The 25,829-nt window shown below is 53.1% G+C and overlaps 2 protein-coding genes across 6 annotated transcripts in view; one reads left to right on the top strand and one right to left on the bottom strand.

Moving 5' to 3' along the window:
• CSNK1G2 (casein kinase 1 gamma 2) overlaps positions 1–7,950 on the top strand; it is a 45,646-nt gene extending 37,696 nt beyond the window's left edge. For 3 of the 5 annotated variants that reach the window (XM_064469985.1, XM_064469983.1, XM_064469986.1), the window contains exons 4-13: positions 331–400; positions 825–973; positions 1,465–1,699; positions 1,925–2,010; positions 2,409–2,493; positions 2,600–2,748; positions 3,196–3,279; positions 5,095–5,199; positions 6,954–7,060; positions 7,627–7,950. In XM_064469985.1, coding sequence (XP_064326055.1) covers positions 331–400; positions 825–973; positions 1,465–1,699; positions 1,925–2,010; positions 2,409–2,493; positions 2,600–2,748; positions 3,196–3,279; positions 5,095–5,199; positions 6,954–7,060; positions 7,627–7,681 — 1,125 coding nt within the window. In that variant the 3' untranslated portion in view covers positions 7,682–7,950. The remainder of the gene's footprint in view (positions 1–330; positions 401–824; positions 974–1,464; positions 1,700–1,924; positions 2,011–2,408; positions 2,494–2,599; positions 2,749–3,195; positions 3,280–5,094; positions 5,200–6,953; positions 7,061–7,626) is intronic. The other 2 variants (XM_064469987.1, XM_064469988.1) reach the window with 2 other exon arrangements.
• A 3,958-nt stretch (positions 7,951–11,908) lies between these two features.
• Positions 11,909–25,829, bottom strand: part of BTBD2 (BTB domain containing 2) — a 30,349-nt gene continuing 16,428 nt past the window's right edge. Inside the window, 7 exon segments of the mRNA XM_064469853.1 lie at positions 11,909–14,018; positions 14,593–14,739; positions 15,762–15,849; positions 17,571–17,763; positions 20,487–20,684; positions 21,484–21,589; positions 25,352–25,508. Of these exon segments, the coding sequence (XP_064325923.1) occupies positions 13,857–14,018; positions 14,593–14,739; positions 15,762–15,849; positions 17,571–17,763; positions 20,487–20,684; positions 21,484–21,589; positions 25,352–25,508 (1,051 nt within the window). The 3' untranslated portion in view covers positions 11,909–13,856.

The following is a 25,829-nucleotide window of genomic DNA, read 5'->3' as shown; positions in this document are numbered from 1 at the left end:
CTTCTCCAGGACCTCGCTGAGGCCTGTGCTGCACTCAGCCGGTGCCAGCGGCAGAGAGACCCCCAGGAGAGGGTGGTCCCCACTGATACCTGCTCCCATTAATGTCCCAGCACCTGAATCTCTCTGGACGGGGTGGACCTGGCTCCCATATGGACTGGTTGTCTCTCATCATCCCCTGAGGCTTAATCTCCATTTTATACCAGTTTTTCTCAACTCCAAATACTCTCAGTCCAGCTGCTGCCAGCATGTGAAGGAGGTGTCTGACACACAGACCTCCCTAACATTCTGCTCCCTACAACAACATTAACCGTTCTCCTTCTCTCCTCCAAGGAACCCATAAAATCCCGGGCCCCCCAGCTGCACCTGGAGTATCGGTTCTACAAACAGCTTGGCAATGCAGGTATGGAGCCAGGCTGAGCTGCCGCAGGGAGCCAGCCGCCCAGGCAGCGCGGCTGGGAAAGGGAGGCTTCCTACAAATGTGACTCTGCAAATTCACTCCCCAGCATGAGCGACTCCTGCCCATCTGCTCGGCTGGGAGAGGTCGATTTTACACAGAGCCACGTCTAATCTTTGATCCCTTTTTATTTAGTTCTTTCCCCCCACCTCCCCCACAGCAGTCAGGGATGCAGATGGAGCTGCCTCCTTCGCCCTCCTGCTAAGAGCAGAGCCAGGCTGGCTGTGGTGTGGAGGGAGGGCAGTGCAGAGACATCCCCCCATCCACAGCCCCCCGTCCCAGCTCCAGCAATGGCATGGCTGCGACATCATGGCCGTGTGCTGCTCAGCCCTGCTGCAACCCCTGACAGCCCCTGCTCCATCTCTTGCAGAAGGAATTCCTCAGGTTTACTACTTTGGCCCCTGTGGGAAGTACAACGCCATGGTGTTGGAGCTGCTAGGACCTAGCCTAGAAGATCTCTTTGATCTGTGTGATCGGACCTTCACGCTCAAGACTGTCCTGATGATCGCAATCCAGCTGGTGAGCACAGCACCTCCTCCTCGCCTGCAGCTCTGCGCAGCTCACCCCAGCCCGCCTGGCCATGGACCGCCCCAGGGGAGCAGGGTGATGTGTGGGCATGGCGTGAGGCTGTGTGGGGACCCTGCAGGGAAGGAGGGGTGAGCAGGAGACACTGCCTGCTGGCACATCCCAGCCTGCCTCCCTCCATACCTCACCCTCTCTCTGATGTAGGAGGGCTCTCCCTCATCCCTCACAGCCCCTCTCTGAGCACAGCCGAGCGCCTCTTGCTATGTGTCTGAGATGCGGCCGGACTGGGGTTGTCTCCCAGGGCTGGAGGACCTGTTGTGCCCGTCCCTTCAGCCCAGGGTGACGTAGGGGCTGAGGGGAGCAGGGTTGCTGGCTGGGGCAAGGCAATCAGAGCAGAGTCTGGCCCAGGGGAGGAGGGTGCAGGGATGTGTGCAGGATGCATAGCACATCTCTGCCGTGGTGCTGACATCTCCTTCTGCCCCCAGATCACACGGATGGAGTACGTCCACACCAAAAGCCTGATCTACAGAGATGTCAAGCCAGAGAACTTCCTGGTGGGGCGGCCGGGCAGCAAGCGGCAGCACACCATCCACATCATTGATTTTGGCCTGGCCAAAGAGTATATTGACCCCGAGACCAAAAAACACATCCCCTACCGAGAGCACAAGAGCCTGACAGGGACAGCACGCTACATGAGCATCAACACCCACCTTGGGAAAGGTGTGTGCGCACTGTGTGGCCAGCCCTGTCTCAGCCGAAAGGGAGAGGGAAAGGGGCTGCAGCATGTGAGCTCCCCCCTGCCAGAGGTGGGGCTGGGGGCAAACTGCCTCTCCTGCTCTTCAGCCTGGAATGGTGGCAGGGTACTTGGGGTGATGCAGGGTCTGGCAGGGACAGGGAAGGTGGCTGTAGTGGGAACGTGCCCATGTCTCTGTTTTCTCCATGCAGAACAAAGCCGCAGGGATGACCTGGAAGCATTAGGGCACATGTTTATGTACTTCCTCCGCGGAAGCCTCCCTTGGCAAGGCCTCAAGGTAACTGCCAGCTCCCACTGTCCCTGGGCACAGCTGCCCTGTGGGTCTGGCTCTGCCCTGGCGTGGGCAGCATCACGGTGTGGGGAAGGGAAAAGCTTTGGCCCCCAGGGTGTTGGGGGGGGTTGGCAGCCTTGCCAGATGCAGAGGCTGTTGCTCTGAGCTCTATACCAGACCCTTGCTGTGCTGAGCAGCTGTAGGTGTCCCCCTTCTCTGTGTCCCTCCTGCTTTGGGTATCCCAGCTGCTCTCAGTGGCTGTCCTGGAACTGCCCTCCCCAGTGGTTGCCTTCCAGACCTGTCCTGGGTGAGGGGGTTGCCTGGGAATGAGCTCTTGCTGTTACCTGGAAAAGGGGGACCAAGAAACCTGGCCCTCATGCCGACCTGTTCCATGTCTCTGCCAGGCTGACACGCTAAAGGAGAGGTATCAGAAGATCGGTGACACCAAAAGAGCCACACCAGTGGAGGTGCTCTGTGAGAACTTCCCAGGTGAGGGCGCTCTGCATGGTCTGTCCCTGGCCCCAGCCTGGCCCCAGGGTCCACTGGCCTGGCATCTTGTCCCCCTGCCCCATCTGAGCCAGCTCTGTCCCCACAGAGGAGATGGCCACATACTTGCGCTATGTGCGGCGGCTGGATTTTTTTGAGAAGCCTGATTACGACTACCTGCGGAAGCTCTTCACAGACTTGTTTGAGAGAAATGGTTACGTGTTCGACTACGAATACGACTGGGCAGGGAAACCATTGGTGAGTGGGGGGGGAGGGGGTCAGACAGAGGGTTCTGGGCCCCAGTGTGGTGGTGGGGCAGTGGGCAGCATAGTGGTCAGTCAGTGTGGTCTGCGGCACATCCGTGCCCAAGAGGTGAGCTCCACCAGTCCTCGCCAGACACCAGCAGCCATCTCTAAGCTGGGGCTGTCATGCTGATGAGTTAAAGCTGTGACTCAAGGATTTGAGGCTCCTGGAGCTATGGGGAACCCAGCAATTGAGTTGGCACCTCACTTTCTGCTGTGGCACCCTCTGTGGGCTCACTGGAGCCAAACAACAAGCGTGGAGCTGCTGGGGTTGGTGTAGGGGCTGGGATCAGGCCCTGATTCTGGGGTGGTTTGCATGTTTGGCTGGAGGTTGGATCAGGGGGCGTGGAGCAGTGGGAGGGCTGCTGTGCCACAGCTGATGTTGTCCTTGTCGTGTCCCCAGCCCACCCCCATCGGCACAATGCACAACGAGGTGCAGGTGCAGCCCCCGAACAGAGACAAAGCACAGCCACACACCAAACACCAGGTGAGAAGCAACACTGCCCCGGCCGGGGCACAGTACTGCGGTCGTGCACAGCTCAGGCTTCAGCTCCACAGACTCACAGAGCCCGGCAGGGCCTCTGGATGGAGGCACGGACTGGGGCATCCTTTTTTCCTCAGTGCTGTCTGTGGGAGGACTTCCTCCCTCCAGGTCTGTGTCTGTGGCTAGCAGGGGGACCAGGGCGGTGTCCCTGGGGCCAGGCAGCCTGGCAGAAGTGGGAGGAAGCAGCTGTGGGAGGCTGGGAATGTCAGGGAAGCGCCAGGCCTGGGCTTCAGCCAGCAAGCTGCAGGGTTTAGCGCTGGCCGGTGGGTGTGGGCACGGTACAGGCTGAGCCACGCAGCGTTGAGGTCAGTGTCCCTGGTGCCGCATCCCCATGGGATTAACTTGCTGCTCTGTTCATGGTGCCAATTCCATCAATGGGATGGGGACACGGGACAAGGCTGGGGGGCTGCCTGGGCCTTGGGGGAGAATCATGGGGCAGCTTGGCAGCGTGTGGCCCTGTGATGGAGAGAGGGGCTGGCTTTGCCCTGGGAACCAGCAAAGCATGTGGGGCCGAGCTGGGAGCAGCCCAGGGCAGGGAGACAGGCAAAGCTGTGCAAGAAGCTCCCTGCCTGGGTAGCTGTGGGAAAGGGGCTGGGCTGCTCAGCCCATCTCCGGTGCTGTGGCCTGTCATACCCCGGTGCAGGAAACACAGCTTTAGGACTGCTGCCATCAAGAGCAAATCTCACGCATTTTCCCCAGCAGTCCCATACAGACCCTCATCCTCTTGCCTTGAACCTCCCCGGGGAGCAGAGCACCTGCAAATGGGCTGGAGCCAAGGGTGCAGCACCCTGTCCTCCCTCACCCAGGTATCAGCCCAGTGGTGCCCCTTGCTGCTGTGGGCCGAGCTTGGGGAGCCTGGGATAGCCCTGGCTCTTGCTGGCTAGTAGCAGGGCAGTGCTTCCTTAGGGAGAGGGCGACATCTTCAAAATGCTTCTGGCTCATCCCTGGGAACTTGCTTCCAGTAATATCATCTTTCTGCCTCCAGCATCCAAGAAATGCCATGTTCGACAACCCTTCTCAAGGGCAGTGAGAAAAACAAAGCTCAAAACTCTCACAGCGTGGGAACAGTTTCCAAACTGGGGATGCGGGGGGGTGGGGGTGGGGGTGTGTGTGTCTGTGCCACACTTACAGTGGCAAGAGTTTGGCAGCAGGGTGCTCTCCTGCTGTTGGGCAGATGAGGAGCCCAGTGCCTCGAGGAGCAGCACAGCTCGCTTCCTCGCACTCACCCCGCAAAGATCCACGCCGACCTTGGATCATCGCACTCACAGGAGAGCGGCCGGTGGCGGCACCTCGGCCTGGTCGCATCTCCCCACACAGTGAGCAGCACTGCTGTCCCAGCACGCTCCAAAATGCAGCCGCCAGCCCTGCGCAGGGCTGGCTGTGCTCTGCAGGGCAGTGTGTCCTTGGCTGCCCAGAGAAGATGTGCCCAGTGGGGGGGGAAGAGCCCAGCTCCGTTGCTGGAGGGGTGCGTGCGTGCGTGTGTGTGTGTGTGTGTGTGTACGTGGCAGGGAGGGTGCAGCCTCACAGTGTCACTGTAGAGACCGCTCTGGGGAGTTGCCAGGATGGTGCTGTGCGAGTGCCCTCCACAATCACAAACTCAAGCTGCTCCAGTCATATTTTTGCTTTTGCATGTCTTATTTTCTCGACTCCCTTTGCCACTGCCCCCCACCCCTTCCCTCCACCTCTCCCTTCTCTTCCCCATTCTTCCTCTTTTCTTTTGTTTCTTTCCATTCTGTTCCTCCTGCCTGTCGCAAGCAGCTGCCCGAGGGGACGGAGTTGTGGGATCCTCAGGCCAGTGGGCAGCCTGCCGAGGAGCCTTTGGGAGCTCACCTGGCAGCCAGCAGGCTCGGGGGGTCCATCCAGGTACATGCAACCACGCGCCAAGGGCAGGGGTGGGCGCGGGAGGGAGCAGAGCCAACCTGTGCCATGCGACCTGCCCACGCAGCTGGGTGCAAGCCTATGTCAACCGTGCGAGGAGATTAGCACCACTCCCCTGCTGCAGGGCAGCATTGGGGCAGCACATGCCCAGGGTCTTGCCTAACCTGCAACACATGGACCCAGGGGCTGCGCTGCCCTGTCCCCGTGGTGCGTGATACGCATGGCTCGCAGGCGAGGCTGGCGCTGCTTCCGAGGGACTGCTGGGCTCCCTTGGTGCTGCCAGTGGGACTCAGAGGGTGGTTAGAGGTGGACAAAGCACTGGCTCTGCGGCACAAGCAGCCAGGTGGGCATTGGGCTCTGCCCCCAGTGCTGCTCATCCCAGCGGTGCCGGATGACGCGGCCTTGTCCCACATGGGGACTTTCCTGTGCCTCCTTGTCTGACTGGAGCAATGGCTTCGAGCCCTGCTTCTCCTCCCTTTCCCTGGGCAGTCCTTGGCTTCGTCTACCCGCCTCGGTCCCGCACTCGCGCTATTGGCCACGTGCTTGCCACCCTCGCAGTCTCCTGCCCTCCGCTGCTCGGCCCTCCTTGGGCTGGTGGGGTCCAGCCCATGCAGCTAGCAGGGCATCCACGGTGGGTCCCCCTGGCTGGGCCTGCGCTGTTTCCTCTATCTCTGCTTCCATTCCCACGGCTGCTGCTCGTTCCTGCTCTTCTGCGGTGAATCTCTGCCGGTGCTTGGACCCGGCTCCCGCCACTGCCGTCGCAGGGCTGGTGTGGACCGTGGGGCCAGCTCACGCTCTGCCCTGCTCATCCCGTACCGCTCCCTGCCACAGCGGCTGCTCCCTGCTCTCGCTCTGCAGACCTCTCCCTGTTCTCCGCCTGTGCCCAGCACTGCGGGGGGGGTGTTGGTGATGCACACGGGTCTCCAGATTTGTTTGTGGGGGGGTGTCTGTAGCTTGATGTAGCCCTGCCAGCTGGGCAGCATGGCTGTCAGATGGCAGCTCCTCCACGAGTCTGGGTAAGGCCAAGCTGGGGACAAGCAGCTTGGCGATCCTTTGGCCTGTGCATCCCCAGGGAGCTCCTGGCTTTGCCTGGGGCAGCAGTGCAGGAGGGGGGTTTCAGGCAAGTCCCTGTTGCCTCTCCCAGCCCCATCCTTGCTTTGGTGACCTGGCTCTCCTCCCGGCCCTGGCACCACGTACAGCCCTGCTGTCCCGGCGAGTGGGCAGGAGCGCAGGGATACCCTGAAGCTGGCAGGAGCCTGTGGGGTGGGCGCTGGGCTGAGTTCTGCAGGGCCCGGTGGTGTTGGGGCTTGGCACTGGGGAGCAAGAGCTGTGTCCAGTCACTCGGCCATGGCAAGGTCTCCTCGGTGCTAACAGCTTCACAGGGCCATCTTTCCTGGCCACGCTGGAGCTGGCTGCCAGCGAGCCCCTCTCCCAGCCCAGGTTCCCAGGAGCCGGGATCCGCCCAGCGATGGGGAGGTGACCAAACCCCTCTGTGTGATGGGGCTGCCTGGGAGTGCTCAGCACTGAGGCCGAGCTCCACTGTCTGGGTGAGAGCACCAGCCTGCTGCCCTGCGTGGGGCCTTCGGTACTCTGGGCTCGCACAGGGCTCGGGGGGGGGGGGGCCCCCACCTCCTGGGGCTGCACCCCTCTGGGACGCTGCTGCCGTGGGGTGGGGGTCAAGGCGGAGGACCGGCCCATGCCCCGCAGGCTGCCCTGTGCTGATGCTCACCTCTCCCCAGGTGATGAGCTCCACCAATGGCGAGCTGAACACGGATGACCCGACGGCAGGACATTCGAACGCCCCCATCACAGCCCCCACCGAGGTGGAGGTGACAGACGATACTAAGTAAGGACACAGCTCTGCTGCCTCCCCATCACTGGGGCCGGGAGGGCCGCGGGTTTCAGCAGCTGCGCTGTGATGCCTTGTCCAGTCCCCTCCAGGGAGGAACAGCCCAGCTCTAGAGCAAGTAACCACCGCTTTTCCCCGGGATGCCACGAGGGGCGTCCCTGCAGGGCCACTGCCACCCCCAGCCCCTTCCCACCTTGCCCTGCCCAGCCCTGGGGCTCCCGCATCCTCCCAAAGCCAGCTCAGGCGGGCCTGCACAGATCCAGGGCCATTCCCTCTTTGGGAGCCTCTGCCTGGCCCCAGCTCTGGCCACTGACATTTGCTGTAGCTGGCATCGTGTGCCATTGCCAGCATCGCTCACCCTGGCCGGTGTCACTCACTGTGGCCATTGTGGTCCAGGCCCCGCCACGTACCAGAGGCACTTCCCAGAGCAGCGCTGCCCATGGAGGGCTCACTACAATGCCAAAAGGGTTCCATCCCCCCCTCACCGGCTCTGCCCTGACAGTGGGGCTGCGGAGCCCATCCGTGTCTGGGCCCAGGTGCTGACAGGTCCCCTCCATCCCCAGGTGCTGCTGTTTCTTCAAGAGAAGGAAGAGGAAAACCACCAAGCGTCGCAAATGAGCTGCCAGGGCCAGGTGGAGCGGCGTGTGCGATGGCTCCTCTCCCTCTGGCCATGGCTGGATCTTGACCTGCAGAGCTGGCGGTGGCCCCTTGATTTGGAGGGGGTCGGGGGGTGGGGGGGGATGGGCTGAGCCAGATGGCCTCCCCCAGCGACCCACATGCAGGCGGGGAGCGGGGCCTCCCCAAACTGCTTGTCCTTTCCTCTGCCACTCGCCCAGTGCGTGGCTGTTTACTCGAACCAAGCCCAACTTCGCTGAAGTTCCTGCATCTGTCAAAAAGAAAAAAAAAGAAAAAAAAAAAAAGAAAAAGAAAAGAAAGAAACAAATGGAAACAAATCCACAGCGTCACTTGCTTTTGAGTCTATAACCAGTTTGAAAATAGGGATCAACTCTACAGATGCTGAACCGTCGCTGTCAGAAGAAGCAGAAGACAATGTCAAGAGCAGTGGGCTAAGGAGGAAAAAATATTCCCCCCCCCCCCCCCCCGTTGCTTCTTTGTCTCTTAATTTAAAGTGAGTCTCGGTGCAGAGTGCTGAGTCATCAGTCTTTGACCGTCATCTTCAGTGTTACTGAATTCTGCTCTTCCTTTAGGCCCACCCCACCCCACGTCCCCCGGTGGGTTCCTCCCCCCTTCGCTATCACCTCTGGTGACGAGCACTACGGGCTCTGGTACGGTGAGAAGTGCTGGGGAGCGGGGGCCGGGAGGGAAGGAGGAAACGCGTTTACAGTTCATTTTTTACGATGCACTTTTGCTAGCAATACAGGTGCCGTTTGGGCCTGGGGAACAGGTTGGTGACTCCTGGGAGCTGGGGGATGTGGGGACAGGGACGGCCGAGGCCAGAGGGACTCATGACAGGAGGTGGCAGAGCACGGTTCAAAAAGCAAAGCAGCCTCTGGTGCTGGGATGTCTTAGGGCTGGATGTGTTGCCACCACAGATGTAGGCATTCGCAGGAGGGCAGCGGTTTATTGGCCTCTTTGGTTTGACCATTTGTTGCATGTCCAAGCCCCCCGAGGGCCCCAGGGCTCCTCCCGGGGTAGCAGTGGGTGCAGGGTGGGCCACAGCCGGGGCGAGCAGCACCACGGACAGGCATGGGGCACACAGCGAGCGCGGCCAGGCAGCAGCGGGTGTCAGGGTGGGCCGGTGCTGCCAGAGCTGCTGGCACGGTGTCCTCCTGCCTCATCCCAGGGCAGGGGGAAATGGGATTTGTTTTTGCAACTTACACCCAAACACATGGCCACAGAGACACACTCAGACACCCCCTGTTCCTCACCACCCCCTGGCACTGCAGCTCTCCCATGTGACTGAAACCATGCACTGTTGTGTGTATTGATCATGACACATGGGCGGGGGGGGCGGGGGGCACACTTATCTTTACCAAAACCCCGTTGTTCTGCCCCAAGAGAGGGTCTGAGGCTGTGCTGAGGCTTTGGGGAGGGGTGGGAGGGGTGTGTGGGGGGGGTGGGAAACGGGACCTTCTGTGGCTGCTTCGAAACATTTGTCCAAACTGACCATCTCTGGGGGAGGCTGGAGGGCCCAAATCAAGGGGGGGGGAGTCACCCTGTCCTGCCCTGGCGCCCATGGGCTGTGGCTGCACATGGGGGCCCCAGAGAGGGCACCGTGCCGTGGCCCCCTTCCTGAATTTGGGCTTGACCCCAGCTTTGGCTGCTCCTGGGCTGCAGCAGGGCCGAGCCAGCCCCAGCTGCCACAGCTGCATCCCCCAGGCCGCGCTGGGACGGGGGGGACCTGCAAGGTTTGACCTTGTTTCCCCAACAAGGCAAACAAATAAACAAACAGAAATGTTAAAAAAACAAATATCGCCTTAAATTTTCCCTGGAAGTGAACCCTTCTCAGAGCATCGGCTCAGACCAACCCAAGCGGAGGCTGAAGAGGAGCCGCAGAGGGGAAGGGCCGCGGCTGCAGACATTTGCCCAGCTCCATCTGCGCCCGCTATGCCACTGGAGCAGGGCCAAGAGGCCCCCGGGACTGACCGTCCTTCCAGCAAGGAGCCCAAACACTGCGATTGTACGTGAGGGCGTTTGTTCCATTGCGAGTTTAGTTACTGCTTTAAAACAAAGTGTACAGAAATGGCATTTAAATTTCTCTGATGCTTCCTGGAAGCCATAGAATTTAGGGGCTTTTTTTTTAATAAAAACAAAAAGTAAAATTAAAAAAAAAAATCTTAAAAACCTACACTTTCTTCTGCGCTTGATTGCACAGCCCTGAGGGTGGGGGTTCCCCATCCCCAGTGGGAGCTGCCGCCAGCCTTTCCTGCTGGTCCTAAGCTAAAACTGCGGCCCCCTCAGGGCTTTTCCGCTCAAAGTGGGAGCGGCCGGGGGAGGTCAGGGCAGCAGCAGCGAGGCCGATGGCTCCCGGCATCTCCCTGCCTAGCTGGACACTCCCCAGGGCTCCCCGTGGAACATCGTGGTGTGGGAGGGCAATTCCCGGCTGAAGCCCCGTGTGCAGCACAGGCAGGGCAGGGAAAGCAGGCTCCAGCCTGAAGGACCACAGCCCTGAGGGGGGTGTGGAAGCCAGGGGAGCCTTTGGCCTCGCTGCTGAGGAGGAGGAAGGACAAGATGGGCCTTGCACTTGAGCTGGGCAAGGCCCAGCCACAGGACCTTGTGCCTCCGAGTGCGGCGGCACTGGTGCGTGATGGGGGTGAGGCCGAGGTTGCCCCTGCTTCTGGGGCTCTGGTGGCCCCCAAGTGCCCCAGCCTGGCCCGGCAGCCCCCCACAGCACCCGGCCCCAGGGTTCCACCTCACCGGGTGGCGCCGACACAGCCCTGCTGCTTCCTCCAGGCAGCTGCTACAAGCAGGGCCACGGCTCCTCACACCCACAGGAGCTACTGAAAGGTGCTTTGCCAGGGCACAGCTGCTGCCTTTGGTGCAGAAGGGCAGGCAGAACCCCCCCCATCCCTGCTCACAGCCCCTCCACACGACAAACTGCCTTCCCATCGTGCCAGGGCCAGCAGGGCAGGGGAACAGCCCTTTCCACCTCCCTCAAAGCAAGGTCCTGCTTCCAAAGACCCAGACTGACCCCTGCAAAGGCCAGGGCAGCTTTTAGCATGTTTGAAGGTTTTTGATGCTTAGTCAAGGTTAAAGCAATTCAGTCATAAAATGACAGGCTGAAGCTCCCCCTGCCCATGGCCAGGATAACACCTACTCATCACCCTCTTCCTCTCCTCCCCCAGAGGAACACAGGTTCCACAACAACCTCCAGACCCAGAGGGTCCCGGTTCCCCACACAGGGATCTGCCACCCTCCGGAGTCTTGGGGAGCTGGTGCCACGCGCAGCACACAGGGAGGCCGAGGACCTCACACCCTTGGCCAGGGGAGAAGGGCCAGGATCCAGCTCAGCACAGGACCCCGCCTCCGCCTTCCCTCCACCCCAACGGCAGCCATCAGCCCTCTTCAAATCACAAAGAAACTTTTGTAAAGACAACCTGAATGTCTTTATTGATTTCCTATTTACAAATCACAAAGCTAGCCAAAAGCAGAGTGTGAACACTGAATGAGAGCATCGGATACATTCATCAATACAGCACTGGAGGCGAGACAGTCCCAGCTCTGCGCGGAAGGTGATGTGGTACAACAGAATGTCTCATACTTTGGGGAATAGGCATGTCCAACAGTGAATTACATTCATCTATCTACAAAAGCCAGAATTGCATCAAACTGCATAAAAGCTGCCAGAACAGAAGTTGCTCAGGTGTAGTTCAGGTTGGCTCCTCTGCCCCCCGCCGCCAGGCCAAGCCCCCAGACCTACCTTGGGGTGTGACAGTGGGAAGGGTGGATTTGGGAAGAGAATCTGCATAACAAAACAGAAATAAAACCAGATGCTTCCAGTGAAGATCCAGCAAGGAGGTGCCCACCTGGACCGAGCAAGGCCTGCTCTTCCCACGGCCAAGCACACAGCTTTGCTTCTTTCTAATTCCAATCGTTTCCGCTGCTGCCACCCACAAGCAGAAACGCCCTGTGAGGTACCAGGCCCACAGCAGCCGGCAGCCCCAGGGAAGGCGCAAGGCCCTGACACAGCTCTCGGGCACTTGCAGTGAAGCTCCCACAACCCTCAAGAAGGGGCAGAGGTGGGAGGCGAGAGCGGGCGCAGCTACGAACATCCCCAGGGGCCGCCTCCACCCCGGGCTGTTAATCCATCTCACAACACTCTTTGTATTGCACGGAGTCAGGTTCAATTAACTAAGTCACTGACCCATCTTTTTTTCTTCCTCCTCCCCCCCCCTTTTTTTTTCAGTACTGGCCATATTAAAAACATCCTACCTCAAAGCAGGCTTACAATATACACATCTTACAACGTCTTCCCAGAGAACATTAACACACTATTGACATCTCTAACAGCTACTGGTTAGGAGGTGCAGGGCATTCCCGACAGCATTACTGCTGCCCGGCTGATGAGGAGATTCCTGGCCACGGACCTGACCGGAGGGAGCAAGAGGAGGAGATGCTATTTCCCAGTGAGTGAGCAGGCACCGAGCCATCCGCACCAGCGAAGGACAACCAGGTTTTAACTTCCAGCAGCTAAATAAAGTGGCAACTGCTGCCCAGTGAGTTACGATGGTTTGTGCACCTGGAGCAGAGGGGGAGGCTTGCAAAGGGGAGCCTCAGCTTTGGGGCAGCACCACCCCTGCCAGCAAGTCCCACGCAGGCTTCGGAAGGCTCTGGCCAGGCGGTCCTGTCCTTACAGTCTCCTCTGTGGAGGAAGGGGAGGAAATACTCTTGTCTTCATCAGCAGGCAGCGAGCGTGAGGCTGGTCGGGCAGCCACAAGTCCAAGCCCCCTACAGCCTCCCCGGCAGGATGGAGCCTTCCCTGCCCAGCTGAAGTCGTACCTGCTCACGGGGAAAAGCAACTGGCCCTGAACAGGTAAGAAGGGTCGTCTTCAAGATTACTGAGCTCAACGGCCCAAAGCCAGGTAAGATTCATAAATCCCACATCTTCCTCCCGCGCCTTTCCAAACAGGCAGGCTGTGCAAACAGACACTGGCAAACAGAAGAATCTTTGTTTTCCTGAACTGTTTCATAAATCCTCGTCCATCTGCTGCATTATTCAGTTACAGGCAGTTGCGTATCAAGCCTCTTCCCTATTTTGCATCAGGGCGGCACGCTCTGAAGCAGCCCGGGGTAGGTTAGCAATGCACAGAAACAAAGAGAAAATGCATTGAAACGTGCATGAAAGCAGCAGCAACACCCAGGAGCCGGGGGTGCCAGGCGAGGCAAGTTCCCTTGCTTGTTTCAACTGACAAACCCCGGCGCTATCTGCAAAGAATTTGATTAGCACAGTAATGACTAGTAGGGGTACCCTGCTGCGGAAGGCAGCATGGGGGTTAGCCAAGGAGTGCTCATCGTTTGAAACACGCTACGGAGTTTGAAAGAAGCACCCACAGGCCCCAGCGTGGCAGCCTGCACACAGGGGAGGGAAGAGCCTCTCCGGCCAAGCCACTGCCCCTCCCCGAGTCCATGGGCCGTCCGCAGGGGAGGGCAATTCGCTGTCACCAACTGCCCAAGGTAAAGGATTGTCACAAATTAGTGAGAATAGCATGAAAACGCCGCAGTCCCTCCAGAGGCGCCTCTCAGCTTTGACGTCTCCCTCAAGAGCATGTAGTGCTGAAACAGCAGAGCCTCAGGGAAAAGGTCACTTTCTGTAATTTTCTGAAGGCGGCTGCACGTGCCATGGCCGGTGGGAGGGAAGGCACCAGGCACGGGCTGGCCAAGCCCTGCTCAGGCAAACCGTCTCACCTCGACCGCTGAGCCAGAGCAGAAAAGGATGGGCCACACGGCCCTCAACTGTATCTTTCTGCAGGATTATCTCCTCACAGCAAGGATAACCACAACCAGAGCCACTCGTTTCCATGCTTCTGACCGGTGGAAAAGCATCTACATTCATTACAGTCAAAAAAAATGGATGTTGTTAGATAGGATTAATCAGTAAAGTGAAAAACAACTAGCCACAGACAACCTACAAATGATACTGGAATACCAGTTAGTCTGGCATGTGATAGCAGCAGAATCACTAGCACTAGGCAAAACATGAGCTCAGAAATGATTTTACTGAGACCTTTGGCTAGTGTGGCTCCAATTGGTGTGGTCAAACTCAGCCAGAAATTTAGTTTGGAAGGTCACAGGGAAGAGAACAGAAGAGTCCAGAGCCAGCTCCACAGCTGCACTATGTGTAGAAGATGATCTCTGGGATTTGTCCATCCTCCACGGAAGTGCCATTGTTATTCCCAGCCGCGTAACAGAACGTAAAGCAGGTTTTGGCTCCCGTTGTTGGCGATTCATGGATCACTTTGCGCAGTCCTTTGGTTCCATAGTGGGAATCTGGACCCTGCGATGGCCACAGAAGATGAGAACAGATCAAGATGGGGATTGCAGCCCCGCAGGAATCTGTTGCCCAGGCACACTCTGGGAGGACTGGCCTCACAGCCTGGCCCGAAGCAATGAGCTTTTGGAGCTCGTTTCTGTCCCCCTTTTCTTTCTGGTTCTTGCACCTCAGGTATTTTGAGCAAAGTTCTCATCTCTACCAGAACTTAAAACTACATTAAACCAGGTCTCAACAGTTAAATATCAACTTTTTTAAGCCACAACAGGCAGGCTCTGGATTACACACCCACAGAACCGACAGCTTATCTGTATACACCAAAAAAAAGAAAAATCCCATCACTTCAACACTAACATACCTGGTTAATTACAATACACCTGGAAGACAAGTTTTTAACTCTGAACGCTGGTGGTGAACATGCACGTTGCACCACGAGGTGAAGGACTACAGAGCAGATCTTCAAGATTGTACTACAGGCCTTGAAAAATGCAGGACCATGTTGCACTGAAGGGACTACAGAAGCCAGCTTTAACCCATCTTTATAAGCCTCTCTCCTACCCTCGCCACCCCAGGACGGTACCTTTAGAGTAGCACATGCTGTGTAGTTGACATTGGGTAAAATCTCAACAGGTTCCTTGAACATGACCCGGAAAGTGTTTGATGATCCATCACAGCTGAACCCTGTGTCGTTCTGCCCCAGGACTGTGTTGCTGTCCGTGTGGATGATCTGTAAGACACAGGTTAACTTTTAATCTGCAGTTAGTTAACGCTGCCCCTGCACCAGTGCGTCCCCTGAACCAGACTGAATCTGAGAGACTCAACAGTTTGACCAGCCCCATCGTAACTGCACTATCCCATTACTTATGTCCATCTCCAGCGCTGTGGTCACACCAAAACTGTGGGCTTGGGTCCCAGACAGCCCATGACAATGCCTCCTTTCCCTGAAGCCTGGCAGAGGACTGCAGGCCGATGTCCTGCACTTAGATCTTCACTCGCCCTTCTCCTCCAAGAGCTCAGGGGCACCAGAAGGAGACCCTGACAATTAAGGAAGAAGTGCTGACAGACCGTGCCCGTCACATCAGCTGTGCTCTGTTGGGGTGACTTTGCTGGGGATGGTGATCCTAAGTGATCCAGACTGGGGTTACGTACGTGCATCCACAACAAGGCACACCAGATTTCCATTAGCCACCCCAATCTTTGAACAAGATCACAGTGGACTTCAGACAACTGAGTCTCCCTCAGTCCTACTCGCCATCTCAAATGGAACACCGACAACGTGAGGCATGGCCCAGACCCAGCGCTGACACAGCAATTGCTTTCTCCCCTTTTTGAATCGTGGCTGCTCCGCTGCACTTGTACAGCTCGGAGCAAAAGACGGTCCAAGCACTATTGCAGGAGCCAACTGTTGCTGCAGCACCCGCAGGGCAGAACTGGCCTGGCCTCCTCACTGTGGGAAAACAAGCATAGCTTCTTCTCAAACTGCGTCATGGCTCTTCAAGACGTATTTTTAAAGGCTGTGAGCGGACTTGGGAAGATACTGCAGTGACGCATGCAACAGGAGGTTGCATAAAATTGAGAGCAATAATCCCTCTTATCCCCGTGCCCCATCTGGCCTCACTACATCTGCCAACCACCCTATCTAGAAAACAAATACAGTCCTTCCTGTCTAAGATTTTGTTGCATATTCACTAAAATGTGTGAGTTAGTCCCTACAGCAGCAAATATTTTTAACGTAGTAGAGAGAATTACCTGTATATTTACTTGGTAATCCGTTGGCCCATGTATGGATCCGTATAATCCAAACCCAACTACAAATATCCTTTTGTTTACTGAGAACCTGCAGGAACAGATCAGGAAAGTCAGACCAACTTGCCACTCCTGTATTGTTTCAGTACAAGGATGATACACAAATATGTTTCCTCTGTTTAATTTTATACCTACGATTTAATCAAACAGTTTTAAATGCAACTCTTAACTAATAACTGAAATCCTTTACAGAAACCATAATTTGTAAGCTTACACCTTTGAGCATCCTAACGGGCCGGCAATAATTTTGTTTGCTCATGTAAAATACGAAAGCTGCACAAACCCAACACCAAACTCCAGAGTCCAGGCTCAGAAAGCGTTTTGAGGTTGCAGTACAATGTCAGCATCCAGAAACGCCGGCCAGGCCAAGGCAGGGCAGCCTGCAGAGTGTGCAGTAGTGCCCACCCTCATGGCAGCAGCAGTCTTTCCAGCAAGGTAACAGCAAACCACTTAGTGTCATTAGATATTTCACTGCTGAACACTGGAGGAGAATTGTTAACATACTTCTGAGTATTTGCTGGATATAGCTGAGGGTAGCGGCACTCCAGATTTATCCAAGAGAAGAAAATAAGATTCAGCAGCCCCTGAACACAGGAATTCCTGCTGCCTAAGGCAGGAAGGGAAAGGATATTCACCCCACTGCCTCACCACAGCTCCATCTTACTGAGTAGCAGAAAGCCTCAGTGCCCACCAAACTGCCAGCGTAATTTCTTCACCCATCCACCAACTCTTTCGGGCCTGTGTGTTTCAAGAACAAACACCTGCAGCAGGCTAGAAGCCTCTGCTCTGCAACCAGCTTAAATATTCACTGTTGAAGCTGCACATAAATCCTGCTGAAGACTGACCCTGATGCTGCCAGCAATTGAACTTAAAGTCAAATACAAGCTCCAAATGGTCTCTGAGCGTTAGACCCGAGAGCAGTGAGTGTTTGGAGCTCTTCCAGTTACGATCTCCTGTGAGGGGACGAATGGCCCTAAAGATCCAACAGACAGCTCTATTGACACGCAGGAGGCCCATCGACGAAAAGGCTTAAAGATTTTATAGAGCTATATTAATGCGAGTCCCCCTTCCACCCAAGACAAAGACAAATCGGGAAATACCCAAGGCTTTCCAATTACCTCCCATCTTGCTCTAATCGCTTGGCCACACAAGGCTTGCAAACCACCCTTACCACACCACACCTCCACAGCTCTATCACCATGACTGGGCTTTGCTGTTTCCCCTCAAGCTTAGGTGTAAACAAACTAGATATTAGCAGAAAAGCAGGCACAGCAAGCATTTCATCCTAATCCCTCCCTCAAATAGGCAAGATTAAGGGGCTTCAATAAGCCACATCTACATTTATAATAGAGCAGGGAACCAACCTGATGGAACACTGGTTCGTTGACATACCCAGGCACAGAAGGAAGCTGTGAGCTGCCTGGTGACTCCAACAGCTACGTGCCCGTACAGCTGCAGGAAGCCACTTGAAAAGGAGAGAAATAATTCCCCAAGAAGCCTGTGCTGGAGGCCCACATTTGCAGGAAACCTCTGCCAATACAGAAGCAAAGTGGCAGCCTGCAGCTGCACGTGCAGGTTAACACATCAGGCGATGCTTTTGCCCAGCAAAACTCTTCCCTTTCAGGGTTCGCACTAGGGCTTATATGGTGGAAGTCAGGGTCCAGCACGTGACCTTGCAGGTTTAGGTCTAGAGTAGGCTCAAAGCTCAGTAAACACAAATCTATCAGCAGCAGAATTAGCAGAGAAGCTGACCTTATCCTGTCACTAGTCCCACTGTACCCCCAGCGGCTCTCCACCTGCTGGAAACGGCTGATGCTGCACTCCTTCCCCCGCAGGCAACAGCGTGGTCTGTCGATGAACTCCACCCGCGGCTTCGGGTTCACTGTGAAGTGGAGGAACAGGCTCACCACTTCCCTGTCCGTGAGGATTCCCGACTGGGCAGGCCCTGCAAAGGAGCACGAAAGCAGTGACGCCATCAGCATTCAGAAACCAGAACGGATCCTTTTGGAATTTACATGGGGAGGCAAACCTGACTTGCAGCTAAGAGTGGGCCAAACCCACATCACAGGTGGGATCTCGCTGGTGTCTCAGGAAGTTAAACCCCAGACAGAAATGTGCTCCCTGCCTCTTATTTGCATGCCAGATGTGGCCTGCAGAGCCTCTGTACAGAGCATGGACATGAAACAGTGATTAAGGATGCAGCTCTGCAGAGCTGAAATGCATTTGACCAACAGGCCTGGTTTAAAAACCTAAAACATGCAGCTAATCCTTCCCCCACTCCCTCAGGAGATGATAATACTGGTAAGGGACAGGGATTTTCATACATCTACACTGGTATTTTATAACACTACTGTTAGGACATCATGAAAGCCCCGTCACCTGGTTACCTTCAACTTAGAAAGTATAGGGGTATTTTTCAGTCAAGGCAAAAGTTGAAACACATTCTTATCTTTTCTCCAGTAACAACATGTTTTTTCAAAATGATGCTAAACTCAAGCTTTGGAGGCTACTTCAAACTCTTTCAAATGTGGAACCGGGTAAAAATTAGTCTTTTAGCTTAAGAGTCAAAAGCTGCTCTGCACCTTTATTTGCGAGGCTTTTAACAGAAACAAGACTACTGCATACTGGAGAAACAATTGCATTAAGTGCTCTTTAATTGGGAATCCAATGCCTAGCTATTCATCGGCCCAGAGACTTGTAGTTGGTTAAATTCAGCACGATGTTACGCAGACATAACGTGGTCCAAGGCTGCAATAGGTAGAGATGAAAGAATTTAAGGAAGTCGACTGTTAACAGATAAATGAGCTTACGGTTATTTTGCCTAGCAAAAATTAGCCGTCATTGATCATGTCTAAACTTATCCTCTATTGCTGCAATTCAATTCTCAAATGTTTCAAATTACTTGCTCTAAGGGAAGGGAGCGACACATTTGCCAGTTAAAACATCTTCATGCAAAACTCCATGTTCGATTCCAGATTATACAATAAGAACTGGTGAAACCACTGCCTGTAAAAATCCCTTTTTTTTGCCTCCTTTGGGAGAGGGGGGTGGAGGGGAGCGGTTTCCCTCTCCTACCTCTGCTGTGATCACCAAAGAAATCAGAGTCACTCAGAAAAAGGGCAAAGCTGAAGCAATTCCAGCGTAGTCCCTTGTTTAAGGAACAGCTGACCAGAGCAGCCTTTTGGGTTTGGGGTCTCTTTTGTTCATCTTTTAGGTTAAAGCAGACAGAGAAAACTTAAGAGTTTCTCTCAAAGCAAGAAACTAACCAAAGACCAAGTGGAACAGGCAGTTGGGACAGTACGGGAGGGGCACCGACATTCCCAGCTCAAAGGCTTCAACCCAAATATGCCAAAATTAACACAAGTTAATACTCCTAGTGAGACAGAACGATACAAGATCTGAAGGAAGGGTTGAATGAAACAGGATCTACAGAAAAATGCAAAGCTTGGTATACATGAACTACCCTGACAGCTGTAACGCTACCCAGAGGGAGGATACTCTCTCCCATCAAGCCAGATCGTAAGCCTGTAATGTGCTGCAAAGCTGCTGCTTGGCACGATGCGCACCAAGGAACAGAGCATGCCATGTTTTCACCCGGTGCCAACACAAAGGAAAGTTACCCAGTTGGGATGAACGGATCTCTGCCTCCCTGACCAAGCCATTTCTGAAGAGAGTCACGTCCCTAAGAGCACGTTGCGGCTGTGACAGGCAAAAGAGAAAGTGGGTACCAAGTTTTAAGCACTGATTTACTTCTTACTAATATCCCTCTTCATCTTGAAATATGTACGTTAACCGTCAATAAGCTGACGCCATCTCTGCCTTGAGAAGTGATTTGCAAAGGAAATGGTGTCAGTGACCCTTTTTGCTTCTTTGTACACAACTGCAGCCTAAAGCAAGTTTCCGTTTTGAAAATGGCTCCACGGTGTCTTTTAGCATGAAAACTATTTAAACCTATTGCCAGTTTTCAACCCCTGGAGAATCACCAGAGTATGAAGTCAAAGACAACAGGCAATGAAAACAAAACAAATCTTTAGTCAAAACTGTTAAATGATTTAGATATCTTTGTAGTTCAAGATCTTACTGTAAACTTGAAAAGTGCTTTGAGACACAGACTAAATAACAAACCCTTCAGCTCAAAGAACATTTTCAAAGTGATTTCTGTTATGGGGCTCTGCTCTGAACGGCATCAGCAAGACACAGCCAACACCAGCACCGGGTTACAGGCGGCAGCAAATAGAGGATGGGGAGAAACATCCACATTTCTCTTTGGGAGTAGGCTACAATCAACACCAACTATTTGCAACTCCATTAGCTTTGTGGAGGTTAAATGCTTGGAATGTTTAGAAAGGAAAGTGTGTGAACCCCTGTTTGGACCTTTGCTCTCAGCTGAATGAGAAAGTATCCATCTAAACATACCCTGAGTACAGTCAGCTCTGATCCAACTTGCTCACACCTGATGGAGCACCGTAGTCTTTAAAACAAGAGTGAATGATCAGGGATGAAAATAGCATTTACACAGTATATTTTGTAGGCCAGTGGGAATGGGGGATAATCTCCAATTTAAATTACTACAGGATACACAGAGAAAATCCATTTTCATGTACTTGATCCTCTGCAGTTCAGAGAAAGCAAAGACCAGGGTTGCCAGAAACGCCTTTGTTCAGTTACCTGCTGCAAACTCCTCAATAGTCATCAATGGGAAGCGGATAAGAGAAAGCGCTTTGCCCAGTACTTTCCGCTTGTTCTCTGGAATCACCTGAAGTTGCTGCCGTTGACACTCAGCCTCCGACCAGCGAACCATGGCATTAAACAAACGAACCTCCCGGATCCCCAGGGTATCCCTCTCCAGCACCGCAACCAGGGTGTCTGCAAGGCAGGACAGATAGTGACAACTTTAGGCTCTAACCCAAATCACCCGAATTTACCTAGCCAGAAGTACCCTATGTACAGCCAAGGTAAGTAAATAAGAGGCAATTGAAAGAACAGCCTCCCCCCAAAGCACTGCCTGCAGCCTCTGAGGAGATATATCTGTGTATTCCATAAGCAAGTAACTCACTGGAGCAGCAAACAGTGCCCAATTAATTAGCATGTTAATGGAAGTGCAGAAGAATGAATTGCAACTTACTTGACGTCAAATTTGGATGAAGCAAGCAGCATGAAAGCCAGAAGGTTGTCCGTGCCTTACCTCTGTAGTCCTTCTCATTAGAACAAGGTTAAAGTCTGAATTTTAATGTTTATTTTCTGTGCCCAGCAAGTTTGGAAACTGCATACGATAATTAAAATAGCCAGTTCTTGCTTCCAAAAACGCAACACCTTTTTAACTCCAAAACCTGACAAGGACTCAGGGAACAATGCCAACTCCACAAAAGGCAGCAAGTTACACCCACCCAAAACCTGCCAACATCAACAGAGGAAACAGGCTTTGTACCATGCCCAGAAAACTCAAGTTGCACCAAAGTAAGCAGATTCCAGGATACTTCTGCAAGCAAGCACGCTCTTTTGCAAATGCCTTGTCTCTAGCCATGTAGTGCCAGACACTGTTCGGTCAACAGATTGCTCCAGAACAGCAAAGCCATGAAAGAGAAGTGCCAAGAATTAACCTGTAATAACTTTAGAGGCTGGCTTGTTATGAAAGCATGTAGAGGGAGGAGGGAAAAAAGCTTACCCAGATCGATGTCTGTAAACCCCTCTGCATTGATGGCATCTGATGTGTTCTTGTCTATGTTCTCTAGGCAAAGGCTGGCCAGCTGAGGCTCATCAAAAAGTCTTGCCTAGTAATGAAGAAGCAGTCGTTAACACAAAAGGTATTTTAAAGTTTACATGAAGTAAGGACCCCCCCTTCTCTCCCTGAGCCCATCTTCATCAGCAATACTATGCCTGACTGCATCATGAATTCACTGGGCTGCAGCAGCCTTTCACAAGCGGTTAAGCATGACAAGGCAAACACTAGAAAAATCTGCACTTGGCGTCAGCTCTGGTTTAGCTGTGCATGTCTTCGGGCATGTCTTTGTTTTTACATCCCATCAGTTAACTGGCTGTAGTGCTTTCTAGCGCCATACTGACCATGTCAGCTGAGCACGGGCGATTTTTACTACATTATTTTTATATTTAGAAGAAAGTTCTGCCCGATGACTCCAGGCCTGCTTGCTCTAGGAATATGCAGAGACAGCTCATTCTGTAAGAACATAGTCACACTGATCTCACATATTAGCAAAAACGCCTTAGCAGGCACACCGCTTGTGTCCCGGGGAGACGTGCAAAACCCTGTGGGGTATGCAGCCTGCTTAGTGCATTTGCATGTTTTGCACAGAAACAGCTACTCTTATCTAGTTACTTTAAAGAATTCCCCCCAAAATAGGTTACTAGTCCAAACAAAGCCTGCACACAGCTTGGAGAGTTGCTCAGAATCTCTCTGCCCAACTTAAGTGCAGTCTCGTAACAATTTCACTACTGCTTCAGATCCCCCTGGACCGCCAAGACATGCTACCAACCCTGTGCTTAGCACAAGCAGAAGTGAGGCAGGAACACACAAAAATCACTAAGATGACCTCTTATTTCCAATGCTTTGGTTTTGCTCTTTAGGAAGGAACAGCCTTAACATCACACCTAACATTAGCGCAAGAGTACGCTGGGACTTGAACTCACTGCCACAGGTAAGGTTTAAAATAAAAAAATATATCTATGTTTTGGGCTGGGAATTCGGTCACTCACGGAGGCTAGCACTATTGAGCATCTTTGGCTTCACCCTTGCTCGCAGGCTGTGGAGCTCAGCAAGGCCAGCCTTTGATGCCAAAACCTCAAGTGCATAGAGCTGAAACAACTCCCCATTTTCCGAGGGACCAGGGAAGCTTCAGCAGTCTCACCTGCTCCTGGGGCTGGAGGATCGCCAGCACCTTGCACTCTTGGCATCCAAGAGCCGTGACTGACTCAGACTTTACTACTGTAGTGGCTCTTTTGACATGTGAAGGATTTACATTACACTCACAGAGCTCTCCCTCACAGCGGCTTTAGGCAAGCTATTATTTCCTTGTTGATCGAAGTGACATTTGCATGAACGTCTGGCAGGAAAGAGGATCACAGTTCACTATGAGGCACAATCAATTAGGAGAGGTATTTGCCACTGATATGTCTGCCAGGGATTAGCAGTTGCTTGAAATGCTGTCAATGATGTAGTTGTTGGACCAGCAGGATTCAGCAACGACACACCCAAAGGAGGTCTGGGGCTCTACAATCTTTGGTCCACAATCTTAAGCCTGTTGGGAAACATTTTGCACGAGATGCATCTCAGGTCCATAACCGACTGTACAAATTGTCAATTTGTTGCGGTAAAAGCAGAAAACAGAGGCCAATTTTCACATTGAAGGACCAGAACCGAGAGCATTTTGAGAATAGATCCATTAAGTGAGTTGCCTTCGTGCAGCCAGTCATTGAGATACAGAAACGTTTCTCAAAGAACACCAGCCTCAAACATTTTAGAGACTTGATATACTGCGATAGTGAACAAACTAGATAAGAATCACCACTGATAATTAATCATAATGGACAAGCCACAAACAAAAGGAACCAGGAAAGCCTGTCTCCATCTGGCATTTCAGCTGCCCCAGTACAGCCAGGCAGTATGTCATTTTTATATCTAAAAAACCAGGAGACCTTCCTCTTTTGCCAAAGAAGGACCTTTGTGACTTGTAAGGAAGTCACCATGAACCTAGACGTTACCTTGCCAAAGCTGCAAAGTCATGTTGCAGAGACTTAGCTTGCTGCAAAATCCCTGCAGGAAGAATGCCACCAAAAAGCTGACACCTCATGAGGTGATGGCTAGCACAAAATGCCTCTTCAAAACCGCAGCCTACGGGAAAGATCTCAGCTCTTGGGTAACAGCTCCTGATCTTTCAGATTGCAGGCTGCTGAACCCAAAGAATGGGCAAGCTGCAGCCAAAGAGTTACAGCTGTCCTACCATGCATCAGATGGGAGCACAGATTTGGCTACCATCACCCAAGCAAGAATCCTTAAGTCCTGAATCTTCCCCAGGGAAGTGCAGTGTGGTTTTCCCCATGTCTCAGAGGCTGCCTCGCCCACTTATGGCATGTGGAAAAGAGCCAAGTTAAAAAGAGGGACACGGTATTTTTCAGCAATAGCTGAATCCTAGCAGTGAAGTGTCTCTACAACAGCAACGTAAGGTGGAACTACTTTGAGAACTTGATCCAAATATTTAAGATCAAATAAAAACCCATCCTAATTGCAGCAAACAAGCAAAGAGCTCAGCAGCAACTGCTTCAGGCCAACGCTGCTTCAATTTCTGCAAAAACTGCCAGCGTAGGCACTGCCACTAATGTGGTAACTACAGTCAAGAGTCTGAAAGACACTTGTACTCCTGACAAGAAGGAAAGAAGCCAGCAGACAGATACGCTGGGCAAGACAGGACGACCCCTCAGAGCCAGACCACCTTAGTGCACCCGTTCCCAAGTCAGAGGAGCTGTGAGAACCCCTCTGCAAGTTTCTTTAACATCAGGAATCACGGCAGCTTTCCTGAGCTGGCTGATCAGAAATATTCCTCCAGAGCTAGTCAAAAGCGTGCCCATTCCCTAAAGGAAACAAACTTGCACACAAAATGCCTGTTTCTTGTTCCTATAGCACTCAGAATAGGGTGTCCCTGGCAACGCTACAGTCGCTGCAACACTCAGGTGACAGCGCTGTGGAAGTCACTGGTCTGTCATCAGCTGTCAGCAGAGAGGGTGGCAGAAAGAAAAGATGGGGCTAGGAAACAGGAAGGACAGCAACGCCAATCTAATCAACCTGCACACAAAGTCTGATCTTCTCCAAAATAAGCAGAAGTCGTAAATGCTGCCTTCTAGTTTGCTGCCTGGAAGAGTCAAATGGAAGGTGGAGGAGTCCAGCCCTCACAGATCGGATCAGACCGAGGGGCACAAGGATGCGTAACCGGCCTCACAAAGACTCAAGAAACAGAGCTGCTCTGAAACTCCAGGTTTGGGTGCCTCCAGGGTGAGCTGGAACAGGCTGAGCAAGAGATCACACTGTTCCTCTCCTAGGAAAATATACCAAAGCACTCATGAAAAGTTGCATTTTCTGTCTTTCACCCCCGTTAAAGGGAAACTATTGCAAAAAAAGTTCTTCAAAGAACATCTGACCAGTTAGATGCAGCAAGCTTTGCACAGAGAAAGCTTATTACACCAGCCCAGAACCTGAACAAGCAAAAATCCTCTCATTTCACTTTTCTTCTTGGCAGATGAAATTTTTCTACCCTGTTAATCTCTTCCCCAGTTCACACTCTGGAAGGAATCACCTGCCACACTGAAAGAAAGCAGATCCGAAACGGCAGCAACATTTATCTGAATTTTATTGTTCTTTGTAAGAAGCTGCTCACCTGCACTAGACTCCTGGAAGGAAGAGTTCAAAATTACACAGAACTGCTCCGTTTTGGATGATCATCAACCCCGCAACACTCGGAGAACTTCTGTTTTCCTGTTGCGATGGACCTTGCTCAGGGACTTAATGCAAATGATTGCAAACTCACCTGTGTTAACAGCATGAATGCATTGTCCGCTCTGAGGTTTTTTTTCAGGAACTCCACACAGTGAGCTTCAAGGGCTGGAACTGCATATTTTTTAGCTGTGTAAAGCGTTGTCATAACAGTCTCTGGTCCAATCTGAACTTCGTCTGAATAAAGAAATCTGAAAGCATGCAAACAAACATTGCTCTGGTGAAGCCAATAAGATAACAGGGTAAAACCCTTTGCAATTCATAAAAACCATGTTTGTGCTTCTGCCCATCATCCCGGCCCAATTTCCCATGCTTGAGAGATGGAAGGGTTTTCACATCCTTTCCACTGACTCTGGTTTACCAAGGAGAAGCTTTTTAAAAAACAAACAAACAAAACAAAAAAACCCAACAAAACAAAAAAACCACCACGCTTTTTACAGTATAACTTGTAATGAATGATATAGCCAGGATACCTGCCGAGGCACTTCGAGCCGCCTAGCACCCGCCAGGAG

Source organism: Phalacrocorax carbo, chromosome 19 (assembly GCF_963921805.1).
Source record: "Phalacrocorax carbo chromosome 19, bPhaCar2.1, whole genome shotgun sequence".
In the NCBI taxonomy this organism is placed as follows: domain Eukaryota; kingdom Metazoa; phylum Chordata; class Aves; order Suliformes; family Phalacrocoracidae; genus Phalacrocorax; species Phalacrocorax carbo.
Note: the sequence above shows the minus strand (reverse complement) of the source record. Positions and strands in the feature narration are given on the sequence as shown.